We start from the raw sequence: 27466 nt of genomic DNA on the forward strand, positions 1-27466 counted from the left end.
GAGTTATGATGTCCACGGCAAGAACCTTTTTTGGACACTTCATGGAAGATATGGTACCAAGGGCAAAGTTTTCGGAATTTGTAAATATAAATTTCATAAAATACTGTTTAAATATGTATCTTTAGTATGCTGAATGAAATGCAGTGGAACTTCCATAACTCGAACTTCTATAAGTCGAAGATCGCCATAACTCGAACTTTTGAATTGGCAATACCGTTTAGAAATCAAATTTCATACAAATTTCCTTCCATAACTTGAAGATCTCCATAACTCGAACTCTTGAAGTGGCAATAGAGCGCAACTTTCATCCAAATTTCCTTCCATAAATCGAAATTTTTGGTCAGGGCATAATACCAAATTTTAAAATTTACTATCGAGTCAGAATTTTAAAGAAGTCCCTCTATATCGTACGGAGGCGAACAAAAAATATAATATTACACTTATGGATTGCATAAATCATCTAACAAAGGCATGGGATATAGACGCCAAGAGCCAAACAATAGCAAAACGCAACAAACAAAATTACAGAAAACATCTTTTAACGTATGTCCCTCAAAATTTTTGCGAGTTAGAGAAGTTCCACTGTATATGATTGTATACATTAAAAACAAAATTGTAAATATACTTATGTTTTCAACCTCTTAAACCCACCTAACCCCTCAAAGGAAACTGCATACATACATATGTGCACATAAAGTTTTTCAAATATTTGAATATTTTTTACCATTACAGGAAAAAAAAGCAATAACAATTTAATGTATAATACTAACATAGGTATCTATGAATCTATTTATGTACATATATATGTAGTTGTTATTCAAATTTATTATTAAAAAAATTATAGAGTGTCGATTAGAAAATTAGTTTTTTCAACAAAATTATTTGGTGGAATTAACCGGGGAAATTTAAAAGGAAAATGATTTTTGATGACATATAATTTGAACCAACTAAGCGGGAAAATCAATTAACCGAGTTCAATTATCCGAGAAAATTTACATATGCTATATTTTTTGCCCGATAACACCGTTCTATTAAACGGGGAAACCAATTAACCATTATTTTCGTCAATTAAACGAAAAGTATTGTATTATAGTTATCTCACAATATGTGTATTTTCATTTAAAAAAATATGTTTAAATACGACCTCTATAAAAGCTCTTTTATTTATACTTTGGTATTAATCTTTGTCAAAATAAATAACTTCATATATAAGACTGCTTTAATACCATTATATATGTAACTTTTTGAATAACTCAATTTAGACATTCCATTCGAAAGATACCACATGATTAAAAATGTAAGTTATTTCACACCGCTCGGTTAGACGGCACTATAACGATGCAACTCGACAGACAAAAGTTTATAGCATACTAACTGTCAAATCGATTGCTTATTATTGTTTATTTGAACTGCTAAATTTTTAATACAAAAATATTTTATCAGTTTATCTATTTGAGGGTGCTAATTTCAGTAAAAAATATCCACACATACATATGTACATTAGGGTGGCCCTTAGTTGTATAGAAGATAAAAAAAGTTTCTGGATTCTCGATCGCACCCCCTAGAAATATGCGAATAGCCCAAAAACTAGTATATACAAAGTTTTGGGTCAATCAAAAAAGGTTTAGAGGTTGCGCAAGGAGCTTGAAATCCTGAAAAAATAAGAATTTTTGCCATTTTTATGTCTCAGACTTCATATTTCAAAGTCACACTATCCCTTACTGGTTTTCCATACCGTAATAAGATAATAAGAATAACATTAGAACCGTTATAACGGTATATCACGAGCATGCGACGCTTGAGAATGCACCACATTAAATTTACTTTCATATTTGTATTTCTGTAACTCTATCATCAATCGACCGATTTTTAAGATTGTGGTAATTTTGGAAAGGTAATAAAATGCAGATCTTATTACGGTATGGAAACCAGATAGTGTGGCTTTGAAATATGGAGACATAAAAATGGCAAAAATTCTTAATTTTTCAGGATTTCAAGCTCCTTGCGCAACCTCTAAACCTTTTTTGATTGACCCAAAATTTTGTATATACTAGTTTTTGGGCTATTTGCATATTTCTAGGGGGTGCGATCGAGAATCGGAATACTTTGGAAAATAAGGGCCACCCTAATGTACATATACCAACAATTATCTTTAAAAGATTAACATATGCATACAAGATGAACACATGTGCATTTACCTATTATTTTCCAGATTACCTAAATATCATTAGAGTTTTTGTTTTGAATCTCACAACTCTAAATTACAATTTACACAAAAAACATGAAAATGTTAGACGCATGGATTAGACGACAGCATTTCGCACATGTTGTCACTCTGAATATGTTGTGGAAATGAAAAATTATCTGTTACTAACACTGATCGAAACTAAGCATCAGTTCTTAAGTACATAATTTAATACAAAGTTGGTACAAATGCAGTTTAGGTCTTTTAATTTTAAAATGCCGAAAATATATAGATTTTAACTTTCTGAAAATAGTTCCCAGGCGAGGGTATAAAAAACACGGCTTAATGGAGAATCTTCATCAGATACTGAAAATCATCTTACAAGTCGAAGAGAATACGCATCGCAATCGCGCAGCGGCTTGAAGAAAAAACTATTAGAAATATACGAGCTCGCACTAGGGAGTCCAACTCTGAGCATTCCAAACGCCTTCATAATCAAGTTTTAGCTCTTACAAAAATAATATAATATCATATTCGATTTTTCTTCGTTTTACTTTGCGAAAAACTATACGATTTTATTAATTTAGAATTCTATCGAATTAAATTCACAAATCCATTGCACTTCATTTTTCGTCTACATAACATTTATTTTCGTAATAAGTAATAATATAAAGTTCATCAATTAGTAAATAAGCTAATATTTACATATTCGTTTATCCGCTCAACTGACACCCTTTCCTATTTTTACAACAGTCGGCTGGGTAAAGGAATAAACTATTTTATTTTTTTCCGGGATATTGAGTAATAGGTCGAAGTTGCGAAGTTCAAAAGGCTTATTAAAAAAGATTACTAATTACAGAATATAACACTAAACGACAAAATATATTTTTTTTCTGATCATTTGACCAAACATAAGTATGTAAATTGTATTCTCCGATTTTCAAAGTTAGCCTCCAAAATCGAAATGTTCGAATTCGAAGTTCGAAAAAAGGACTTTGAAGAAATACATATATTATTAATTACAGGATATAGCTACTAAAAAATCCAAACTATGATTATAATCTACATTTTCCTCTTAATTCAATGAAGCTTGACGAAAAAGTTGTATATATCATTGAATTATGACGAAAATTAAGATTATATCTACAGTAATCCCCGCTTAAGTGCCCCTTCGTAACATCCAAGTCACATATGTTTCTTAAGCTCGCGTGCGAATGCGACCTATGTAGTTTCTGCTAATTAATATCTAACAAAAATAATTTTTTAATAAAAATAAATATGGAAAAAACACATTATAAAACAATATTTATGTTTTTCTTTTGACAATACTCAGCGTATTCAATGTCAAAGATATTAAAAGGCACTTAAAAGAGGAAAATCGCAATCAATTTTGTATTTGTGGCACTTAAGCGAAGGCATTTAATGGGGGAAATTTATATGTAAATTTAGAGAAAAAACAAACGATGCCGCAAAATATGGTCACTTAAGAGGGAAAGGTACTTAAGGCATATCCTAAAATTAATAATAATTTTTCTTTAACTCCAGTATTCGAACTTCGAATCCAAATATTCCCATTTTGGAGCTTCGAAAATCGCAGAATACAATTTTTTTTACTTATGACTCAATTTCCCGGTATAAACATTTCCCTATTATTTCAATGGTGTATAACATTTTTCGATTAAGTGAAAAAAAGGAGAATACCATATTTTAAAAACTCGGGCTAATATTTATTGAAATATATGTATGTAAATATAAATATATTTGTATATTTTATCAGGGTACGAATTTACACACTCCTGAGCAGCGTATTTAAACACATTTTGTTCATACACATGTGGGTGTTATAAAACACAAATTTATTATTCAAAAAACCTAAAAACAACAAAAAAAAGTTTGTATAAAATGAAAAAAAAAAACGCAATTGACAAAATCCTGAATGTTGTCTATGATTATATATCATGATTCAATTATGCAAGGTTTGGTAAGTAAACATATGCATTTTTTATTCTTTTTGTGTGTTAATATTTTTTTCGAAATAGTATATTCAGAAAACTTTTCAAAAAGTTTTATAAGTATTAGTTTTTCTTAATTTTTATCTGTTTATTTTACAATTTTTAATACCCGAGACACACATGTGGTAAAAATACTATGATAAAAGTATTATGGTATTGTGTTCACTACGTACATTGACACACATTGTTTTGTAGTAAACTGAAATACCAATTTTGTTTCACAGACATCAAATATTTCAAAAAAATTTAAACAATAAATATTTACATATGTGGAATGAAGAAAGCAATTTTTAACATTACGGAAAAATGGCAAAAATATGTATATTCTGCACAAAAAAGAGCAGTAGTTAAAATGTTTATTAAAAGCCCGACCCATATGGCCATCAAAATACGGCGATACATGACCCTGGCGTGTTGAAAAAAAAACTTGTGAAACAATTTGTATACTCTCGCAACAAAAGTTGCTAAGAAAGTATTATAGTTTTGTTCACATAACGGTTGTTTGTAAGGGTGACGAGACGAGTCAAAATCCGAATGTCTGTCCGTCCGTCTGTCCGTGCAACGGATAACTTGAGTAAAAATTGAGATATCTTAATGAAACTTGGAACACATGTTCCTTGTGACCGTGAGAGGGTTGATTTCGAAAAGGGGCACTGCCACGCCCACAAAATGGCGAAAACCGAAAACACATAAATACATTTATTTATTTTGGTTGTAATTTTTTTGGGGAAGTGGCCCCGCCCCCAAATAGGTTAATTGTATATATCTCGCAAACCAATGAAGCTATATAAACCAAACTTTCTGCAGTCGGTTCTCTTACGTACCCCACCACACATCATTAAAATAGTTGAAATCGGATAATAACCACGCCCACCTCCCATACAAAAGTTAGGTTGAAAATTACTAAAAGTGGGTTATCTCACTAACGAAAAACGTCAGAAACACTAAATTTTACAGAAGAAATTGTAGAAGGAAGCTGCACTCAGATTTTTTTACAAAATGGAACATGGGCGTGGCCCTCTTATGGGTCAAAAACCATATCTCAGGAACTACTCGACCGATTCGAATGAAATTCGGTATATAACATTTTCTTGACACCCTCTTAATTTATTTCAGAGAAAACATTTTTCTTCTAATAGTGTGTCTCTGTACCAGAAATGGTTAAAATCGGGTCATAACTTCCCCTAGCTCTCATATACCAAATTGGGTCAAATTGTGTGTTATCTTATTAAAAATATATCAATGAATTGCGAGAGTATAAAATGTTCGGTTGCACCCGAACTTAGCCTTTCCTTACTTGTTTATTTTCCATTTTATTTATTTCAAACCTATTTTTAACTGTGTTCAGTGAAATACCACAACAATATATTGATAGATGTTGTTACCAGCAAAATACTGCATTGCTCACATGGTAAAGTGCTGGTATTTGGTGACACACATCTGGTATTCGTACCAACAATAGTATTGTTACTACATGTGTGTCTCGGCTATAATTAATAATTGCATGAATAAATAAATAAAAATAGTTTGCAGAAATTAAACGTTTATGTATAAACCATTTCTTTAATTATCTTATTCAGTTGCATATATTGAGATCTCTTTACTTCACGTAATAGATTTCAAACATGATCGATTGAAGAAAACATTAAAAAAAGAATTGCAAGATCGTGTTTAAAAATACCAAATAAAACTGTTGTAGTTGAACATTCCTTGCCCTTTCATTGAAGCGAAAGTATAATGTTTAGGCCTACTTCTGCCAGACCAATCTGTTTGTAGATATCGGATGATTTATTATAAAATTTTCATACTAATTTCCGAAAATACAATTAAATTTTTGATTCATGAATTCTTTATGATTACACTTACGGCAAAATCTACTTTTTATTGGACCAAACTATTTTACCAGGAGAGTGAGTCATAAGTAAAACAAATTATATTCTCCGATTTTCGAAGTTGGCCTCAAATCATCGAATTATAAAACTTAAGCTAACAACAAACATGAGAGTTGCATTACTAAACGATGGAGTTTGTAGATTTCTCTGAGCAATTACTGACTATTGGTAATGGTCGAGTGCCTGTCGACGAAACAAGTGAATTGATTTTATTTCCTCCCAATGTATGTAACTTTGTATCATCTCTCATACAAAGTATTCCCAAGCATATTTACTAACCACAAAAATAAAAAATAGTTGAGTGAAATAGAAATTTTGGTGGCCAAGAACATACATATTTTTTCCAAAGTGGCAACCTTGATCCTTAAGAATACTGCTTATTTCTTTTACAACACACATTATTTATTTTTATGTATGTTTATGCGCTCCTGTGAGTGCTACAACCGCTGTTTACAATAAAAAGTAGTTCTCGGAATGAAGAAAAATTATAATGATATGATTTAAAATATAAAGTCCACTAGAATAACGAAAAATTATCCATAGTACATAAATATTTTTAAAATAATTTTGTTAACATATCTCACATATTATCTCACCGGAAGTTTAAAAAGGCATTTTCGACACAGAGGCATAGAGGCAAAGATTCTCTATGACGGAAGGATTTACAGATATTTTTGTTAAAAAATTATCCACAGGTACTGAGGTCCTCATGTTTGATACCTGGGGCTTTAAAAAGTTGTATTCAAAATCGGTTTATATGAAAACAGATTTCTCCCATTTCCTAAATGTAACGTCAAGAAAATACTATATACCAATTGGTCGAGTAGTTCTCTAAATATGGGGCGTTTCCATGCCCATTGTCACATTTGTTAGCACTTTAAGTGTAGCGATGCCTCTACTACACAGGCACCCTATCATAAATATAAGAAGAAGCCTAGTCAAGTATCTAACCAACCCGTAGGTGCATGTTAAGTGTTTACAGTTACTCGGCGTAATCCAACTCGTTCAATTTATCCCAATATAATTTCTTAAAGATCTAGCGACCGATATTGATTATATTTGAGGAATTTAGGTAAAATTATGGTGAACTGGTACGGACAGAAAATATTACGGAAAATTCCGGAAAGATACTTACATATATCCACAATTAGAAACTTAACACATTAAATCTAAAAAAATATTTAATCCTTATATGTACATATGTAAATAAAGGATTTATCATTTTCAGATGCATCATACGATGGATCAATTGGATATGTTGGATCCAACGGGGCCAATGACGACGTTAGCGCCCATGTCAGACACATCATTAACACAGACTCATCAGCATTTACATGGATCGTATCATAGTATGAACCATATGATGAGCCATCATCATCCCGGCGCTTTAAGTGGGCATTCTACGAGTAATTCCTTAATTTATAGGCTGGATGTGCCAACTTTATGTTATATATTTTCAGATCATGGACATTCTGCTGTACATCATCCTGTCATATCAGCAGCGGTGGCTGCGGCTGGCCTTCATCCCGACACTGACACGGATCCAAGAGAATTGGAAGCATTTGCAGAAAGATTTAAACAACGACGAATAAAGTTAGGTAATGGCTGGTTAAATTCTGCTGCTAACTTAAACTCAACCCTATTTTGCTGTAGGTGTTACGCAGGCTGATGTAGGTAAAGCCTTAGCTAATCTAAAATTACCGGGAGTTGGGGCGCTTTCTCAGAGTACAATTTGCCGATTCGAAAGTCTCACATTATCGCACAACAATATGATCGCATTGAAACCAATTCTTCAGGCGTGGCTGGAGGAAGCGGAGGCGCAAGCGAAAAACAAACGAAGAGATCCAGACGCGCCCAGTGTACTTCCAGCTGGTGAAAAGAAAAGGTAGACAACGTTTTGGTTAATGGAAACATTGCATTCTTACTGACATGAAATATATGTAAATCAACATCTCTGCACATTATGTTAGTGCTTTAATGCCAACACGCATCGTGAATGCCATATGGGTATCTAATTGTGTTAGTGATTAGCATAACGTTACAGAAATTTAGCCTCTTCTTTTTTAAAACCTAAGTATTTATTCTATAGTGCATAAATAGTTGTTAAAGGTTTGCAGAAAGCCCCATTTTTGGACTGCATTGGATTCATAATTTGCCTGGTGCGGAGCTCATAGCGTCAGTATATTAAATTGTTCAGTGAAGTTTGATAATTGTAATAATTAGATGGTTATTAATTTAAATTTTTAAGACTAAAAATTGATCCTGACAGTCAAATTGACTGACTAAAACAATCAAGTACGGTCTAAGTTCGATTGATAATCAGCCTTATATGTATATGTACCCGACAAAGTGAGATTGACCTAAAGACCCAGTTTCAAACAATAACTCTAGTATTATTAGGTGTAATAAGTTGTACATAAATATATTAAAGGTCGATTTACATGTCGATATATATGGGTAAGCTTATAATATGCTGTAGGAAAGAAATTCATGTCTCTGTTCGGAAAACTTCTAAATATAATACGTAATGTAATATGTATTATATATACATGCATATATATACATATAGATATATATATATATATATATAATTGGGACCCGAATTTTATGTAAGGCTAGTAGAGAACAACTTTACGATAACTCAGCGAGAAACGTAAACCAAAAGTAAATTACGAAATGTTCTAAAACCCGATACATAAAAGAATTAAGTATATATACAAGCTTAATAATATATGTATATAGGGTGCCCATCTGTTAGGAAGTCTTTTATTTTTTGTACTCTTATTTTAACTATCATCTAAACCTGTAATCAATTAAGTGAATAAAAAATGTGTTTACTTGAGAAATGGGCTTTTCAGTAGGGGATACACGGAATTTTAACAAACCCCACTGTGGGCACCCTGTATACGACATTCTTACATTGGCAAGAAAAGCTTGAAAGTAACCACTTTGTAACAGTAATCTATATCGAGTCTTTTTTCAAGAAAAAGGACTTCCATTGCGGCACCTGAGAAACGTTCCCTGGAAGCTTACTTTGCCGTGCAACCGAGGCCTTCTGGTGAGAAAATTGCTGCTATCGCTGAGAAATTGGACTTGAAGAAAAATGTGGTGCGTGTCTGGTTCTGCAATCAAAGGCAAAAACAAAAACGTATGAAATTTGCAGCACAACACTGACAAACAAATAATACAGCCACACAATTAGGTATAGTTAGTAGTGTTACTCCCTCAATGACTGGGCATGGATCAGCGGGGTTCGGATACTGATAGTCGTTTTTTTCTGGAGACTTTTACCTGTAGATCTGCCACAACACACAGCCATGATACATATTCCTGGTGAGAAAACATTGCAATCAACGAGCGCAGTTTGGAGCAATCATGACAAAATTGAACAAGGTTAATAAAATTCTTTTTTTGAAGGTAAGTTTTGAACATAAACATATTTATTCGAGAATTTCCAGCAAATAACCGATATGTAATTTCAATATTCTTTCTATAATTATTTTTCTAGAATATATATTTTCGAGATGTATCCCGTAAATTTTACGAACGGTACTTTACTAAACTGAAGATCCTGTGGATAATTGACGTGGTTCTTATGCTTCCTTTAAAGTAATTCATTATTAGAATACATACATGCAACGAATTTAGTTGTTGCCAAACAATTAGCTGTACATAGATAAGTAGTTTTGTATTTACGTAGCATGAAATTGAATAAAAAAAATTGTAAAGTGTCGAACGTTATTGTAAATATATATAGATACACACGTGCATATACAACTAAGGTAATAATTAATAATAATTAGGAAATGATGTAAGAATTCTACATATATACTTAAATTATAAATATGTATATGAAAATTTATTTTGAATACACTTTAAAACTCTTAATTTCGAACATTCATAACATCAAATAATTGTACTGTTCTACTTTGATAGCAAGATTTGAAAGAAATAAAATTCGCAAGAACTTGTATAAATATTTTAATAAGTATATTTTATTAATGTTGTATGAATATATTTTAACTGAAGAAAAGGCGATATTCTTCTTTTTGACTGACACCGGAGGATGGAGTCATATGTAGAAGTTCACGTAAGTGATGAAAGTTTCTGACTGTCATTCACTTGGATAGAACGTACCTATGAGCGCTGCCCCCGTCACGATGTCAAAATCGTGCTTGGCGATTTCAACGCTAGGGTGGGTAAAGAAGGTGTCTTTGGCACAATAGTCGGAAAATTCAGCCTCCACGACGAAACATCACCAAACGGTCTGAGGCTGATCGACTTCGCCGGGACCGAAATATGGTCGTCTGTAGCACTAGATTCCAGCATAAGAAAATCCATCAAGTTACTTGGCTGTCCCCGGATCGAATCACTCGCAACCAGATCGATCATGTTGTGATAGATGGACGACATATCTCCAGTGTTTTCGATGTGCGTACGCTTCGTGGTCCCAACATCGGACCACTCGGACCACTATCTTGTAGCAGCTAAGATACGCACCCGACTCTGTGTAGAAAAGCCCACACGTCAACAAACACAAGGAAGGTTCGACATCGAGAAGCTGCAAGAAGAAGAAGAAGACACCGCTTTCGAGGCTATAGCTTTTGACAGTTTGGCGCCAATTGGTAATACCAAGTGAAGCCAGGTCCTTCTCCACTTGGTCCTTCCAACGGAGTGAAGGTCTTCCCCTTCCTCTGCTTCCACCAGCGGGTACTGCATGGAACACTTTCAGAACTTGAACACTTTCGTCCATTCGAACAACATGATCTAGCCAGCGTAGCCGCTGTCTTTTTATTCACTGAACTATGTTTATATCGTCGAATAAAACAAACATCTTATCATTCCATCGTCTACGGTATTCGCCGTTGCCAATGTTTAATGATGTGCATAGATTTGGGACCCACCACAAAAAAAAACATCCCCATGGAAAAAGAAGCAACAGCCTCGGATGAGAGCCCCAATTTTTATGAAGATTATCATATTAATATAATATATATATTTAAATTATTTATTAAAACATGATAAAAAACGGAACGGATGTACATAAAGTGAGAGCAAAGATATATTAACCCTCTCATGCCCGAATTAAAATGGACGGAGCTAACAATTAGTCTTAACTCAAATATGAAGTGGTAAAAATTTCAATGTCCTTTGTATCCTGATTCATTAGTTACAGGATGTTACTTATAGCAACAATTAGAGTATTAAAAATAAACTAAACAATTTTCTTATGACAATTTTTTTTAATATCTCTCTTATTCATATTTATTTATACAGTTCACTTTGTTTTAAAATAAAACAATTATTTTTATGTTTTTTAAAGGGTTAATCAAGCGAAAATGATGTCTGATGAATAACATGTCATTGGCAATCGCTTCCTTTAAGAGTCTTATAAAAAAAGTTGTGTTACTTTGTCCAAATTTATATTTTTTCAGATTTTGGATCCTGTACGCCAACTGGAGGCATCAAATTATAATAATAACAAGTAGAGAAGGGCTAAGTTCGGTTGTGACCGAACATTTTATACTCGCAATTTATTTATATAATATTATATAATACACAATATTAGGTTAGAAGCACCGATGTCCTCATGTTCAATATATGAGGCCTTGAAAACCTATGGTCCGATTTCGGCGATTTTTAGAAAGGACCTGCCACACTATTAATGCAGTATTTATTATTTCCAAATTTTATTTCCATAGCTTTATTTATGGCTTAGTTATGGCACTTTATGTGTTTTCGGTTTTCGCCATTTTGTGGGCGTGGCAGGTTTGCCCATTTTCGAAAGCAATCTTTCTAGAAACAAGTGTGCCATGTTCCATCAAGATATCTTAATTTTTACTCAAGTTATATCCTGCACAGACGGACTGACGGACGGACGGACAAACAGACATCCGGATTTGAATTCCACTCGTTTTGTTTTGGGTGTTACAAACAACCTTTATGTGAACAAAACTATAATACTCTCATAGAGAGAAAAAAAATAGCTATTCTCAAAAGAATGTTTTAAATACAGTGGCCGACAAGAATCTTCACACACACCCTGTTGTCGATTTTACAAAATTGTATTTATGTTTTTACATTGAAATACATTTATGTCGATTAAATTAGACGTAAGGCATAGCCGCAGTTTGAAACAAAGGGATAAAAAAGATATTTTTGCACAGATTTAAGTATTTCTCCACCTAAGAAAATGGTGCAACACTTCCGCACGATTAAGAGTACATTTTAGCACCATACCCTACAAAACAACTTATTTTATTGCAAAATTTGTACTTAATAGATATCACTTGTTTTTAGTATTTAGTTGGGACACCGTTGACATCTATTACCATTTAAAGCCACTGTTACTACTAAATTTATCAAATCTATAGATGTAATGATATTCAAAGTGTCTATTATACGGTTTTTGAGCATATTATTTATTTTCTAATTTTTCGCTCCAAAAATTCCCAGATATCTTTAACTTTACGTAAACCTGTGCTATGTGGTGTTGTATCTTATTGTGTTGAAGCATAATAAAGCACCCAATCCTCTTCAATTAGAGTTATTTGCTTTTGATCGTAAAGTTGTTGGAAGATTCAGTCGAAACCAAGGTAAAATATCCATTAAAGGTTTCCAATTAGTCATCCCACTCCAGAAGCCGCAACAGATCACTAAGCCATTACGCAACCGACACCATACTTCAAAATTCTTCAATACTTCCAATCAAGCACAATATTAAATTTTAATCTTCCATCGTTATCAAAAACGTTCGAACTTTGACTTATCTGTAAATATGTATAACCTTTTTTCAAAAACCATTCCCCTTTTCTCTAAATTCATTGCCAATTCCAAACGATATTTGAGGGAAATAAAATGTTAAAGAAAAATACGATTTTGAATTTGGTATAAATGATTCATATTTTTTTTATCATCTCTATAATTTAGCTATATTTCTTATAAGCTTGTCCAAGCAATTCTAGTGCCGTTATTAATACAAAAGTTCCAGCGATTACATAGTTCAGTTTATACAATGCCTCTTGACAGTAAATAATGCAAGCTGCAGCGCCCATATAAATAAGTAACGATGCGATTTTGTAGCCAATTCGGAAAGAAAAGCTGAAAATAATAATATTAAATAGTTATTATTATTTATATAATTTCTTTTTTTTTTCATTTCATTTGCTGATATAAAACTCAAACATGTTTTAACATTTTTAATCCATACTATTATTATAAAGAGGAAATATTTATATGTATGTTTGTAATGAATAAACTCAAACACTACTGTACCGATTTCAAAAATTTCCTTTCACCATTTAAAAGTTACATTCACCCCGAGAAACATAGGCTATATTTATTGCTAGAATCTCAACTTTCTGGAAATAGTTCCCAGGTAAGGGTATCAAAAAGACTCCGTGATGGAGAATCTTAATCTGAAATTGAAAATCGTCTTGTAAGTCATTCTCTTCGCATCGCAATCGCGTGCCAGAGAGTCGAGTAACAAGGGCTCGCAGCTGTTTGCTTAATAAATTTTCAAAACCTCCCAAGTACGAGCTTGGGGGTCAATTATGGAGCGGCTTGAAGAACCCCTTCATAATCTGAGAGAAAGACAACGGACATCAAAGACTAGAGGTTGTAATCAGCTCATTACAAATAAAATATAATTTCATGTTCGAATTTTCCTCATTTTACTTTTTTTATATGAACCCACGCAAGAAACGGGAAAGTACATACACTTTTATGGTAAAGTGTGTATAAGTGTGTAAAAACTTATAACTTTGGAAATGTTTGTTAAAACCCGTGCGATGCCGGAGCGGTCTGCTAGTATGTTTTTAAATTTCCAATTATTTTAACTGGTTCAACAATATTTTTAGAATGAAATAAATGTATTTATTTGCTTACATTTTCTTCGGCGCTTTCAAATGCCATAAAACACTTAAGGAAGATATGACGACTGCAGTTGGAAGTAGAGATGGGTCCGATCCACGACTTATAATGCTATAAAAATTCAAATTAATAAAACATGTTAGAATATTGAATTTAAGACAAGAAAGGAAGGGTTAAGTTCTGGCATAACCGAACATTTTATACTCTCGCAATTTATTGATGCCATTTTTTAAATATAACACAATTTGGCCCATATATTCGGCATAAAGTCCAATAGAATAACTAAAATCATCATATATAGTATATGAAGGCTCATGCAAATCTTGGACCGATTTCATTCATTTTCGCTATCAAGCAAAATATTATATAAGATTATGTATTCACTTAATTTTACTAAGACTATAAAATCCACCAGAAGTTTGAAAGTCACTATTTAGTTTATATGGGGAACAAATACATCTATTAAAAATAAAACACCTCCTCTGAATATCTTTAGAATAAATGAATTTTGAAAGTATACCATTTGGTTGCCAAGAAAATGTTACGAACTGAATTTCGTTGAATATGGTGGGGCAGTTCCTGAGGTATAATTTGTGACCAATCACAGTGCAGCCTTTGTACCATGTTTACCATAAAATTTGCGGTTTATAGTATGTTTCTTTTAGCAGTATTCAACATAAATTATGGATTGGAGGTGGGTGTGGTTATAATCCGATTTTTTTTTTCATTCTATGTAATGGAGTACCTCAGAGAAAGGTCGAGGATACGGTTTTTTCAAAATAATGAGCCTAATCATTGAATCAAATTTTCGATCAAAAATGTTCATGCAAACATTGATTCCGTCGATAAATTGCTTTACCACAAAGTGAGAACGTAAACTGTTTTATCGACCTTTATCGCCAAATTTGATAGTGTCTGTGCTTTTTGCTTTATTCAAAAAAAAAAATTAAAACTGACCTTTAACTATTGTGAAATTTCTTCCATATAATTCGCCTGAGTCTCTTTGAGAAAATTCTTTCGCTATTTCGAGAGGGCAACTTTATATCGTTTTAAACATCTTTAATTTATTTATGTTACTCTGTTTTTGTCTCTTGCCTCTAAAATACCTATTTAAAACATAATTTAGTCCGTCATCAGTAATTATTTACATATGGTTTATTTCTTTTACATTTCCGCAACTCATTCACCAACGGATAGATTTCGACCAAAATTTTCGATTTTGCGGATTCAATTATTTCGTAATTAGCGACATATATTAGCCGCGGAATGTATTTTTACGAATCGGTAAGTGAGTTCAATTTGATTGTAAATTATATTTTCGAATCTAACCAGTTTTGCAATCGAAACGGATTCAATGAGTAGGCCCAATGTTATTCAAATATGTCCTTCTCCAGTGTGATCCTCTATACCCAATTTTAGTTATTGGCATTTTATGGTTCGCCCATCCACTATACCAACCTTTTTATGGTGGCAAGGGACATGTGTACCAAGTTTCATTAAGATATCTACTCTAGTTATAGTTTGCTCAGGCCGACACACACGCATCCGGATTTAAAATCAACTTTTCAGCCTCATCTCTTTGGTATATATAACACTATATATTGTTTGTATATGAGAAACATCAACATACTACAGTGGAACTTCCATAACTCGAAGATCTCTATAACTCGAACTTTTTTATTGGCAATAGCGTTTAGAAATCAAATTTCATACAAATTTCCTTCCATAACTCAAACTTCCTTAACTCGAAGTTCTCCATAACTCGAACTCTTGAATTGGCAATAGAAGTCAAATTTCATACAAATCTCCTTCCATAAATCGAACTTTTCGACCAGGGCGTAATACAAAATTTTAAATTTTACAATCGAGGCACAATTTTAAAAGAGTCCCTCTATATCGTATGGATAAGAATAAAAAATATGATATTACTCTAATTAATTTCATAAATCATGTAACAAAAGCTTGGGATACAGACGTCGAGAGCCAAACAATAGCAAAGTGCAACAAAGAAAATGAAAGAATACATGTTTTAAAGTATTTAAATAAAACGTTATGCGAAGTAAATAATTAAAACTGTGGATAAATCAATATTTTATAGTTTTTTGAAAAATTTATGTTTAAATGAAAATTTAAGTTTGTCGAAGTTTGTTGTGGATTATGGCGATTCGAATTAGAGAAGTTCCAATGTATTTAAATCCCTCAATTCTATTGATTCTCAACTTTACTAAATTTTGAAAGCTTAATTTGTGTACATTAAAAAAAAAAATATGTTGTGAAATCACCAAACTAAATGAGAATCTTAATTGTTTGGTATATCACCTGCGATCCTTCACCCAAGCGACGAAAGTCATGCTGTTCAAACCAGCCATAATAGTAATCAAGATAAAAAGAGATATGTGAAATGAGAAATTATCCATTCCATCACAACGAATTAAACTCATAAGATTAGTTATATCGCTTGACGTATCTGTGGTCGTATTTGATCTATTACGTTTCTCATAAATGCTCCACACTTTGGCATGTAACGACACTGCTGTTTTAAATAACCAATTTTCCAAGTAGTCGCTATAAGCGTTTGATATCTAAAATAAAAAAAATTATACAAACCACAGATTTTTTGTATTAAAGAATACAATTAATGAAATGTATGTGGCATTGTAATGAATAATATCAGTCATACCAACAACAAATATAAGACACAAGTTACAGTAAGTGCCACTGCTCCACATGTCTTTATTGCCAGAGAAATCATGAATGCAGCGAATAAAATTGGGAATGTGTCAGCTATGGGTAGTAGTACCGATTTGAGTAAGAACCTGCAAAAAATTTGCTTAAGAAAAACTCTAAAGATATTAACTCATCATATCATACCAATTTATTAATTTTGAAAGTCCATACGCGTTCAGTATTACAATAGTCCAAACAGAAAATACAAGTAGTATCGACAACACTATGGCAGTGCTGTGAATAATTACAGCCGGATAAATTGAAAGTCCGCGTCCACTTTCGTTACCATCACGTTGTGTTAAAAATTTGCTCAATACACGACAACCTGAAAAAATAGATCAGTAAAATCAATACGTTTCGGAATATATATGGGCAAAGTCAATATTGAAATGTGTTGTCGAGGCAAGTATTAAATGCAAATTATTTAATCAAATAAACAGAAACAGTTCAGCATTATATTGCAACTCACCTGTTATAAGATATAACGAAGCGTATTGAAAATACCCATAATATGGTCGAACACCTTTTGTACTCGATTCTTCATGAAGTTGGCTTATTTGATTCTTCAGTATTATTAATATAACAGCTGTCAAATGAGACGGCAGCCAGTGTAAAAACTGCTGAGCTACTCTCGACATTGTGGTCACAATCGAAAATTTGTAACTGCAATATTAAGAAAAATATAAAAAATACAAAAATTAATTGGTTATAAAAGTAGAGTAAGAGTGTCATAATGATGAATACGGGGTTTCTAATACTGAGACCTCAGGAGTAAATAACCTGTAACAGCCACTGACATAATACGTAAAAATATAAGCTTTATTCAAGAATGATAGAAGAAAATATTACGACATTAGTGACGTAATCAGGACCCATAATAAAGAATAATTGTCAAATCGAAAACGTAAATGTAAAACATACTGACCCAAATTGAACAATGTGCAGATAAAATATTACAATTAACGTAATTCTTGAAATCGTCATTTATAAAATGATCCAATATAATAGCTCATATTTATAATTAAAATTGTTTGTTTTGTTACAAAAAGTTCGCCATTTTTGCTAACTTTTTTTTTTAGTTGGAAAAGTGCAAAAAAACTGTATATAAGATTTTTTTGTACTATTGTTATTAAATTCCGTCATTGTGCACTTCTTTTTCAAGTTAATATATTTATCACTTAGAATTTGAAACTATCGCTCACTTCCACATTTTGGCTTTGTTTTATTGATTTGTACTACCGTGCGATTGGGTCTTTATGACGTCACATCACATGAAATAAAAACCCAAAAAAGCTAACTATGTATAAACGAATGTAAACGGAAGTAAACGGATTTACAGCAGTCTCTGAAAAAAATACACATTATTATTTCTTAGAAGATTAATATTTTGATAATTTATCTAATATATTTTAAAATATTGTACAATGTTGTTGTTATTGTAACAGGACCCGTTCAAAGGGAAAGTGATATTAGAAGAGTTTGGTTAATTGGGCATGCAAAGAGGTGATTAGTATCATGCGAAACTGCTTACATGCAGGACATACATATGTTGAATATGTCGAGGTATAATATGGATAAGCGCTTCCCAATAACTTCACCGTATTATTATTATTTGGTAGTTGATGTTAGACTGGAATGATTAATATTAATATAATCTGATACAGTATACAGAATGCTGTTGCGCAAGGCTCACTCTAGTTTCTCGAATTTCACTCAGTATTAGCGATGAATAGGGATGTGACTCCAAGGTCCCCGTTCTCTAGTAGGGAGTCGAAGAAAGTTAAAATAGCTTATCTGTGAATAGCGTTCAGTGCTTGTGTGGAGTTAGTCGCGTCTGAATTCTCGTCGGTATTGTGGTTTAGGTCTTCGACGTATTTCAGGAATGTACTCTTATGGCTATGAGAGGTGGGTCTATTTCAAGCCGGTGACTGGAGGCGTGTTCCTGTGAAAAAATCCCCAACATTGGAGTGCAACATTTTTAGTCGTTTCCTAAGTACGGCCAGCTATCTACTATAGAACCTAACGCTACTAGGATTGTCCTCAAACATGTTGTGACTCCTGATATAATTTGGTGCTCTACTAGGCTCAGATGTTGCATGAAAGTCGGGATTAACAGTGTCTTAATTATTGTCTTTGATTATTAGAGAAAGGAGATTTATCGGATGATAAGGTTTCCCTGGTTTCAGCCACCCGGTTAGGGGTGACACCCGAGCCCGACTATAACAATCAGTTCTACCTATAAAAAATAGTAAATCTGTTGCAGAGATTCAATATTGAACACGAAACACGAGTAAAGTCCATTGAAAGACGTATCTTCATTGTTTGAGGTTGTGCAGTCAAAGACCTTGCTTTTGGGAAACACTGAACAGTTAAAATTTGCTATATCAAAATTTACTAACCTTTTCGATGAAGTATCAGAAACAGAACTACTTTTAGAAATACCAAGATTGAGAAGACATTTAAAGGCGGCTAATATTACTGTCTCTAATTGGGTGACGCTGGACTTTTTGAAATTCATTGTGGAATGGGATTTTACAGCATCTCTTCCGAATCTAACGGTCGCACTAAAGTTATTTATGATGTGCATCAGTCGCTTCATATGAGAGAAGTTTCAGCAAATTAAAATTAATTAAAAATTACTTGCGGTCTACAATGACTGAAACCAGATTAAATAATCTTGGTATTTTAACGATAGAACATGAAGCAACACAAAATATAAATTTTGAAGACGTGATTTCGGAGTTTGCAAGGAAGCTTTGACCTTTGGAGAAGGAAGAAATTTTAATTTTTTCACATAATATACTAATATTTGTAATACTCGTGTTTTAATAAAATGTAAATGATTATTACTTTTTTATTTTAAAAGTTCTTATTGAGTTTTGGGGTGACACCTTCAAAATCAGCCCCGGGTGTCTCCTATGCTAGCTACGCCACTGCAACCCTCGCAATAAGCGTTAAACAAAAGAAAGGGACAACAAAATTAAAAAAAAAAATGACTTACTATTTTGTTTATTATAGATTATTCAATTTAGAAAAGCTAAAGATAATATTTATGTCATAATGATGAATACGGGGTTTCTAATACTGAGACCTCAGGAGTAAATAACCTGTAACAGCCACTGACATAATACTGAGTTTCCTTTTAACTAGTAGTATTAATTTTACCGCGTTGCTGATACTGGTTTCAGACAGGAGTTCCTTTGATGCACCCATTTAAGACATATTTTAAGTATATGTCCGTTCAAGAGCAACTTACTAACCCGATTCTGTCAGAGTTATCCAAGTTTCCAGTCTACTGTAAAAATATATAATGGCAGTATTAATAGATATAATGCATACCTGATTTGATATCGACAAAGTGGATCCAAATAAATTTCTAAAGAAATAGGGTTCATTGATGAATTGTAGCCAATCGGACTAGAAACGGGAACATTCACATAAAATACTTCTGCTGATGGATCTCTGTATAAAGTAACATTTTGGTTAGAATAAATATTATTGTATTTATCTAATATAGTTTAAAGGTACCGAATAATTTGATATTTAGTAAATCCTGGTGCCCATGGTATGCACATTTTAATGATAATTGAATTCAGATCCCCCATACAAGATAACGGTACAATTCTCAATTCAATAGTTGGAAAAGTTTCTTCGACACCTAAACAATTTCAATGTGAAATTAAATGCTTAGGTATTGTATAACTTTTTTAATTGATAACATATAATTAAATTTCTACTTGTGAAACAAAATAATATGTTTGAAATCTTTTAAATTCGATATGTTATAATATTTTAGGCATTTTAACGGACGTGTGAACTACAAATGAAATCTTGTGTCAGAAAATCATGGCAACACATATGTACATAATTGTAATAACTCAATCAATGAGATAATTTAAAAAGGATATAGGACACAAAAATAATTTTAGTTATAAAGAAATCGACAAGAAGTAGTAAACACAATACCCACCTAGAATTGAGAGTTTATAGTAAAGTGTCCCCTGCTTAGTTTCATTTACTAAAATTATTTTTTGAAACGTAGACCATCGAGGTAATTTGAAAACAATGTTTCTCTCTGCTGGATTATGAATATCAATATTATACAACTTCTGTAATATGTTTAAAAAAAAAAAAGTTTTACTATGTAATTATTTAATAATAGAAAGAGTTTTTACCGGTTTTCGAGAAGCACGAGCGAATAAACCTACATGAGTCCAGTTTACGTACGTGTTCTTCAAATTGTTGATATCCAGAATTGCCACTGAACGCATTTTGTTTTTCATCGATGGCAATAATTGAAAATGATGAGAGAGTGAAACTTTGTTTTGGCTAAAAATTGTAGATCATTAACATAAAATGTAATTTTATATTATATCATACATGCTTACCAGAATAAGTTTTCATTTACATTAGGCTTTACAGTGCATCCAAAAAGAAAGTCACCAAACTCCAACTGGGTAACATCTATGTATAATTTCTAAAAATAACATGTTAAATATATATTAAAAATGCACACGTGTCCATATCACTGCCTATGTAGCCTACTACCTACTAAATTCTTACCGTGTGCTTTTTATGTTTTCGCAGCGGAATTAATTGTATAAAATTACTTCTGGATCCTTCTTTGAATGCTTTCGAAAATACTTTTAGAGTGTCTTCCCGCCATACACTGTTATGTTTACCTTCCTGTTCAATGTCTATTTCTTTTAACTGCATTTCATTTGATTTCTATAAGAGCACATATTTATATTATTAATGTTTATAACAAAACTTTAATACCAACCACGAAGTGATTAAGTGCAGTCTGTTCCCGACGCCTTCTATCCTTTATAAAGTATACAAAATTTTGCTTGTCACTGGCAGAGATGTCAAACATATATCTATTAATAACCTGCACCAGCTGAAGGCACCATACTACGGACAAATGATCACAGCTCAACCACACTTTCGGTATCGACATAGTCTTTAAAATACAGATATCATATTAACAAAAAGAGAAATAGTTTATTGGCACTACTAACCATTGCATGTATGTCGCTAAATTTTGACATCGTAAAGGCAGGTGGAACGAGTAAGTCACGATTACCACCACCAATAGTGATTAATAACACATTTTTCAAATAATGACCAACGTGATTGGTGTGATTGCTCAGTAGAAGGCGATTACATGTAGCACAACAAAAATTTGAATTTTTATTCAATTTCAAAGAGGAGCGGCAAACAGATACATTTTTGTTTATGCTTTTATAAAATGTATCTATTTTTTCATCAAGAATTAAAATTGGTTTATTTATAGGAGAAGATATAGATATTATTGTATTGATGTATTCTGCAAATTCCGGATCTCTTAAAACTGCTTGTGATATTACAGCGCCCATAGAATGACCTATTAAAACTATTTTTCCGACATGTTCAGTATTTTTGTAAAGTTTCAAAACAATCTTCATGCATGTCTTTAAAAATAATGTTTGTCGCTCCAAATAATCGCCATAAAGCGCCGAAAGCTCTTCTTTGTAGTCGACTAAAAGTAAATGACAAGATTTATTACCGAGCTAAAGTCCTCGTCTTTACTCAATTATTCATTATGCTTTCAGAGTTATAGGAGATATTCGATGTTAATCATTTTATTTATTTAGTGAGAATTTAGTAAATAATATGAAAAAAACACCAAGTCAGATGTCCCCTTTTAAAACTCGAAAGCATTAGAATGCGGCATGTGTGATAAATATTTACTTGTATAATAATCCAGATGAATTCCAGTTGCACTGTCCCTGGCTTTTGTTAATGCTACCGATGCCATTGAACGTACCTAAAAAGGTTAACAAATTACTAAAACTTTTTAACTCTATACTACTGAAGCAACTATGCTCCAAATAACTCCCGATTATATTTACTTGCTTATATGACCCTCCATTTCCTGGTACAAAAATAACGGGCGCTCCTTTAAATTCAGTTGTGTGTACATCAATTGGCATACGTCCCTCATTGTAGTAATACAATCCGTAATGAGGAAATTTGGCATTCGCATCAAAATTTATTCTCTGAAAATGTTAAACTTGTATACATACTTATTTATAATACAATACATACATGAATATACATATGGATATAAACAATATTTTTACTTTATTGTCGATCCCCATGCGAAAGCATAAAGTGTGAATAGCGCAAACATCATGAACCGATAAGACCTACTACCCCCATCGATTTAAAACATTTTTCGCTAGTTTAACATTAAAATGATTCCACAAGATTTGTGAGAACTACCAAGGAAACGAAGAATCATGGATATTTTCAATATAAATATACTAACGTTGCTCACACATGATTGTGGAAATGTTTCTCCATCTCATTTAGTAAAAACCGCTCCGATTTCTCGTAAACGAAAATAACTTATGAAACTGCAATGTTATCAAAAGGCCACAATGCCACTACAATATTGATATCTTTTGTTCTTGGAAGTTCCAATGTATTCGATTGGCCGAGAAGCCTTTTTTTGGCCATTGCTTATAATTACATACAATGTATTGTTTTAAATTTCCGTTTAAAATTTATCAGCTGATTAATAATCTACCAAATTAACACAGTTTTAGGTTGGCAAAGCGAACCCTTCAAGTAAAGAGTTGAAATTCGTAATGCCAAATTTTAGTTTGGTTGACTTCAAAAATTGCTTTAAATTCAATACTGCCGAGTCGAGTTGTAAACCAACATAACGACACTAGTTTGCACAATACAAATAGTATACACTATAATAGTTAGTTCTAAACCTAGTACAGAGTAATCTCAATTTATGCAAAACATATTTTATATTAGGCTGGAAAAGAGTGTAATATTATTATTTCATACCGAGAACTGGGGTGGTGCAAACATATACGTCATTTGACAAGCATTGGACTCGATTTCTACATTGTAATTATATATACCGTACAGAAAGCCAAACGCAGCAATCGCTATAATAACCACCAAAAAATGTTTTAACATATCTTATCAACAAACTTCACTTTAGCATTATTATTTATTAGTTGATGTTAGATTGGAACGATAAATATCAATTCTAGTCACCATCGATGACATATTATCGATCCGTTTTCACCATTTTAAGCTGCTCATAAACTTTACGCCAGTCTCATATCGTAAAAATATAAGCTTTATTCAAGAATGATAGAAGAAAATATTACGACATTAGTGACGTAATCAGGACCCATAATAAAGAATAATTGTCAAATCGAAAACGTAAATGTAAAACATACTGACCCAAATTGAACAATGTGCAGATAAAATATTACAATTAACGTAATTCTTGAAATCGTCATTTATAAAATGATCCAATATAATAGCTCATATTTATAATTAAAATTGTTTGTTTTGTTACAAAAAGTTCGCCATTTTTGCTAACTTTTTTTTTTAGTTGGAAAAGTGCAAAAAAACTGTATATAAGATTTTTTTGTACTATTGTTATTAAATTCCGTCATTGTGCACTTCTTTTTCAAGTTAATATATTTATCACTTAGAATTTGAAACTATCGCTCACTTCCACATTTTGGCTTTGTTTTATTGATTTGTACTACCGTGCGATTGGGTCTTTATGACGTCACATCACATGAAATAAAAACCCAAAAAAGCTAACTATGTATAAACGAATGTAAACGGAAGTAAACGGATTTACAGCAGTCTCTGAAAAAAATACACATTATTATTTCTTAGAAGATTAATATTTTGATAATTTATCTAATATATTTTAAAATATTGTACAATGTTGTTGTTATTGTAACAGGACCCGTTCAAAGGGAAAGTGATATTAGAAGAGTTTGGTTAATTGGGCATGCAAAGAGGTGATTAGTATCATGCGAAACTGCTTACATGCAGGACATACATATGTTGAATATGTCGAGGTATAATATGGATAAGCGCTTCCCAATAACTTCACCGTATTATTATTATTTGGTAGTTGATGTTAGACTGGAATGATTAATATTAATATAATCTGATACAGTATACAGAATGCTGTTGCGCAAGGCTCACTCTAGTTTCTCGAATTTCACTCAGTATTAGCGATGAATAGGGATGTGACTCCAAGGTCCCCGTTCTCTAGTAGGGAGTCGAAGAAAGTTAAAATAGCTTATCTGTGAATAGCGTTCAGTGCTTGTGTGGAGTTAGTCGCGTCTGAATTCTCGTCGGTATTGTGGTTTAGGTCTTCGACGTATTTCAGGAATGTACTCTTATGGCTATGAGAGGTGGGTCTATTTCAAGCCGGTGACTGGAGGCGTGTTCCTGTGAAAAAATCCCCAACATTGGAGTGCAACATTTTTAGTCGTTTCCTAAGTACGGCCAGCTATCTACTATAGAACCTAACGCTACTAGGATTGTCCTCAAACATGTTGTGACTCCTGATATAATTTGGTGCTCTACTAGGCTCAGATGTTGCATGAAAGTCGGGATTAACAGTGTCTTAATTATTGTCTTTGATTATTAGAGAAAGGAGATTTATCGGATGATAAGGTTTCCCTGGTTTCAGCCACCCGGTTAGGGGTGACACCCGAGCCCGACTATAACAATCAGTTCTACCTATAAAAAATAGTAAATCTGTTGCAGAGATTCAATATTGAACACGAAACACGAGTAAAGTCCATTGAAAGACGTATCTTCATTGTTTGAGGTTGTGCAGTCAAAGACCTTGCTTTTGGGAAACACTGAACAGTTAAAATTTGCTATATCAAAATTTACTAACCTTTTCGATGAAGTATCAGAAACAGAACTACTTTTAGAAATACCAAGATTGAGAAGACATTTAAAGGCGGCTAATATTACTGTCTCTAATTGGGTGACGCTGGACTTTTTGAAATTCATTGTGGAATGGGATTTTACAGCATCTCTTCCGAATCTAACGGTCGCACTAAAGTTATTTATGATGTGCATCAGTCGCTTCATATGAGAGAAGTTTCAGCAAATTAAAATTAATTAAAAATTACTTGCGGTCTACAATGACTGAAACCAGATTAAATAATCTTGGTATTTTAACGATAGAACATGAAGCAACACAAAATATAAATTTTGAAGACGTGATTTCGGAGTTTGCAAGGAAGCTTTGACCTTTGGAGAAGGAAGAAATTTTAATTTTTTCACATAATATACTAATATTTGTAATACTCGTGTTTTAATAAAATGTAAATGATTATTACTTTTTTATTTTAAAAGTTCTTATTGAGTTTTGGGGTGACACCTTCAAAATCAGCCCCGGGTGTCTCCTATGCTAGCTACGCCACTGCAACCCTCGCAATAAGCGTTAAACAAAAGAAAGGGACAACAAAATTAAAAAAAAAAATGACTTACTATTTTGTTTATTATAGATTATTCAATTTAGAAAAGCTAAAGATAATATTTCATCGAATTAACGCTGTTATTTTGTTGTTGCGATTGCAAAGCTTTTCAATCCATTTGTTTATTTACGGAAATAATTTTACATCGAAAATGTCCATGCTTTACCACAAAGTGAGAAAACTGTTTTATCGACCTTTATCGAAAAATTTGACATATTAAATTGTTAGTGCTTTTTGTTTAAAACTGTTCTTGTAATTTTTTTGGTTACATATCAGTTTAAAAAAAGAATAATAACCCATAATATATACACGTGATGCCTTTACACATTTTCATTCATATAGTTTTGCCCTGAATTGGAAAGCATTTAAATTTAATTATTGTGAAATTTCTTCCCATAAAGTATTTACTTCGCCTGAGCTTTTAAAAACCTTAAATTTATTTTTGTTAGTGTGTTTTTGTATCTTGTCTCTAAAATATCCATTTAAAATATATCATTAGTAATTTTGATGATGACCCATTGAATCCGTTGATAACCTGTTTTACCACAGTGTGAAACAGTAAAACTGCTTTGTCTACAAATTATACAAGTTATACAAATTAAATTGGCTGAGTTTTTACCCGTTATAGAGATCTCATCCGGAACATTTTTTGTTGCTGATGAGCATCAACAAATTTTAATTCCGTTTAAACATCGATTGAGTTAACTTAAAGTTATTTGCCGAAGGCCAGACGATTGGATTTTTAATACAGTTGGAATGATGTTTATGAAATGTTCTTCCATCGAAACAGATTTAATGATTAGACCCAATACATTGTTTCTTCACTACCAACATTCAATAGTCAGTAATTTTTCTGCTGAAATAAAGTAGCAGAAGAGAAGGGTTAAGAGCGTAAAAAGCAGAGAGTGTAAGTTAGTTCCTTAGTTATTTTCAGTACTTTGTATAAGTTTAAAATATCTTGGTCAGCTACTTATCTATACTAATATTATAAAGAGGAAAGGTTTATTTTTTTATTTGTTTGTCTCGAATAGGCTCCGAAACTACTGAACCGATTTTAAAAATTGTTTCACCGTTGGAAAGCTATACTATCCCTGAGTGACATGGGATATATTAATACCAAAAAACTTTCTTTAATCGTGAATGCTTCGAAAACGATTGAAGATATAACAAAGTGATGTACTACAATTTTGTAGAACTTATCATTATCTACAAAAAATATCTCGATATCATATCTCTAACTATTATAGTTGTGTCACAATAAGCGATTTTCTATAAAAAAAAATTTATTATAATATCACTACTTGAAAAGGCTCTTTATTCCCTTAACGAAATAAATGATTTATTATTTAAGATCGCTTCATAACGCTTTATATAACTTTTTGAATTATTAGATTCTGACATTCCATTCAAAAGAATTATGGGATAACGGGCCAAAAAAAAAAGCGTTTTTGAAGATTTTTT

General features: G+C 32.3%; 2 protein-coding genes across 10 annotated transcripts in view; one reads left to right on the forward strand and one right to left on the reverse strand.

The window, feature by feature from the left end:
- The window catches only part of LOC105215026 (inhibitory POU protein), a 75311-nt gene extending 64168 nt beyond the window's left edge, over positions 1-11143 (forward strand). The window contains exons 4-9 of one of the 8 annotated variants that reach the window (XM_029042128.2): positions 7318-7480; positions 7550-7687; positions 7743-7974; positions 9074-9237; positions 9292-9506; positions 9598-10033. In XM_029042128.2, coding sequence (XP_028897961.1) covers positions 7318-7480; positions 7550-7687; positions 7743-7974; positions 9074-9237; positions 9292-9353 — 759 coding nt within the window. In that variant the 3' untranslated portion in view covers positions 9354-9506; positions 9598-10033. Of the gene's footprint in view, positions 1-7317; positions 7496-7549; positions 7688-7742; positions 7975-9047; positions 9507-9597 lie in introns of all 8 variants that reach the window. The other 7 variants (XM_029042133.2, XM_029042129.2, XM_029042132.2 and 4 more) reach the window with 7 other exon arrangements.
- Positions 11144-12966: 1823 nt separating this feature from the next.
- LOC105215028 (GPI inositol-deacylase) lies at positions 12967-23737 on the reverse strand. 2 transcript variants are annotated; one of them, XM_029042120.2, is made up of 17 exons: positions 23535-23737; positions 22583-22729; positions 22422-22497; positions 21710-22209; positions 21475-21651; positions 21252-21416; positions 21077-21165; positions 20864-21017; positions 20659-20797; positions 20217-20346; positions 20028-20150; positions 17158-17351; positions 16833-17013; positions 16642-16777; positions 16281-16543; positions 13977-14072; positions 12967-13190 (listed from the first exon to the last, which is right to left on the reverse strand). In XM_029042120.2, the coding sequence occupies exons 1-17, from the start codon at positions 23667-23669 to the stop codon at positions 13016-13018; spliced, it is 2880 nt and encodes a 959-aa protein (XP_028897953.1). In that variant the 5' UTR covers positions 23670-23737; the 3' UTR covers positions 12967-13015. The 2 variants fall into 2 exon arrangements, with proteins under 2 accessions (XP_028897953.1, XP_011187067.1); XM_011188765.3 differs by having other exon boundaries at positions 21472-21651.
- Positions 23738-27466: the final 3729 nt, after the last annotated feature.

Source organism: Zeugodacus cucurbitae, chromosome 5 (genome assembly GCF_028554725.1).
Source record: "Zeugodacus cucurbitae isolate PBARC_wt_2022May chromosome 5, idZeuCucr1.2, whole genome shotgun sequence".
NCBI lineage: Eukaryota > Metazoa > Arthropoda > Insecta > Diptera > Tephritidae > Zeugodacus > Zeugodacus cucurbitae.

Bases quoted from the DNA above. Each gene is read 5' to 3' on its own strand.
- LOC105215028 (XM_011188765.3), bottom strand. From the start codon at position 23,669: ATGTTAAAACATTTTTTGGTGGTTATTATAGCGATTGCTGCGTTTGGC. The intron at 20,347-20,658 runs GTGGGTATTGTG...GAAATTGTTTAG, and splicing joins CTATAAACTCTCAATTCTAG to GTGTCGAAGAAACTTTTCCA. The intron at 16,778-16,832 runs GTATGATATGAT...AATTTTTTGCAG, and splicing joins CTTTCAAAATTAATAAATTG to GTTCTTACTCAAATCGGTAC.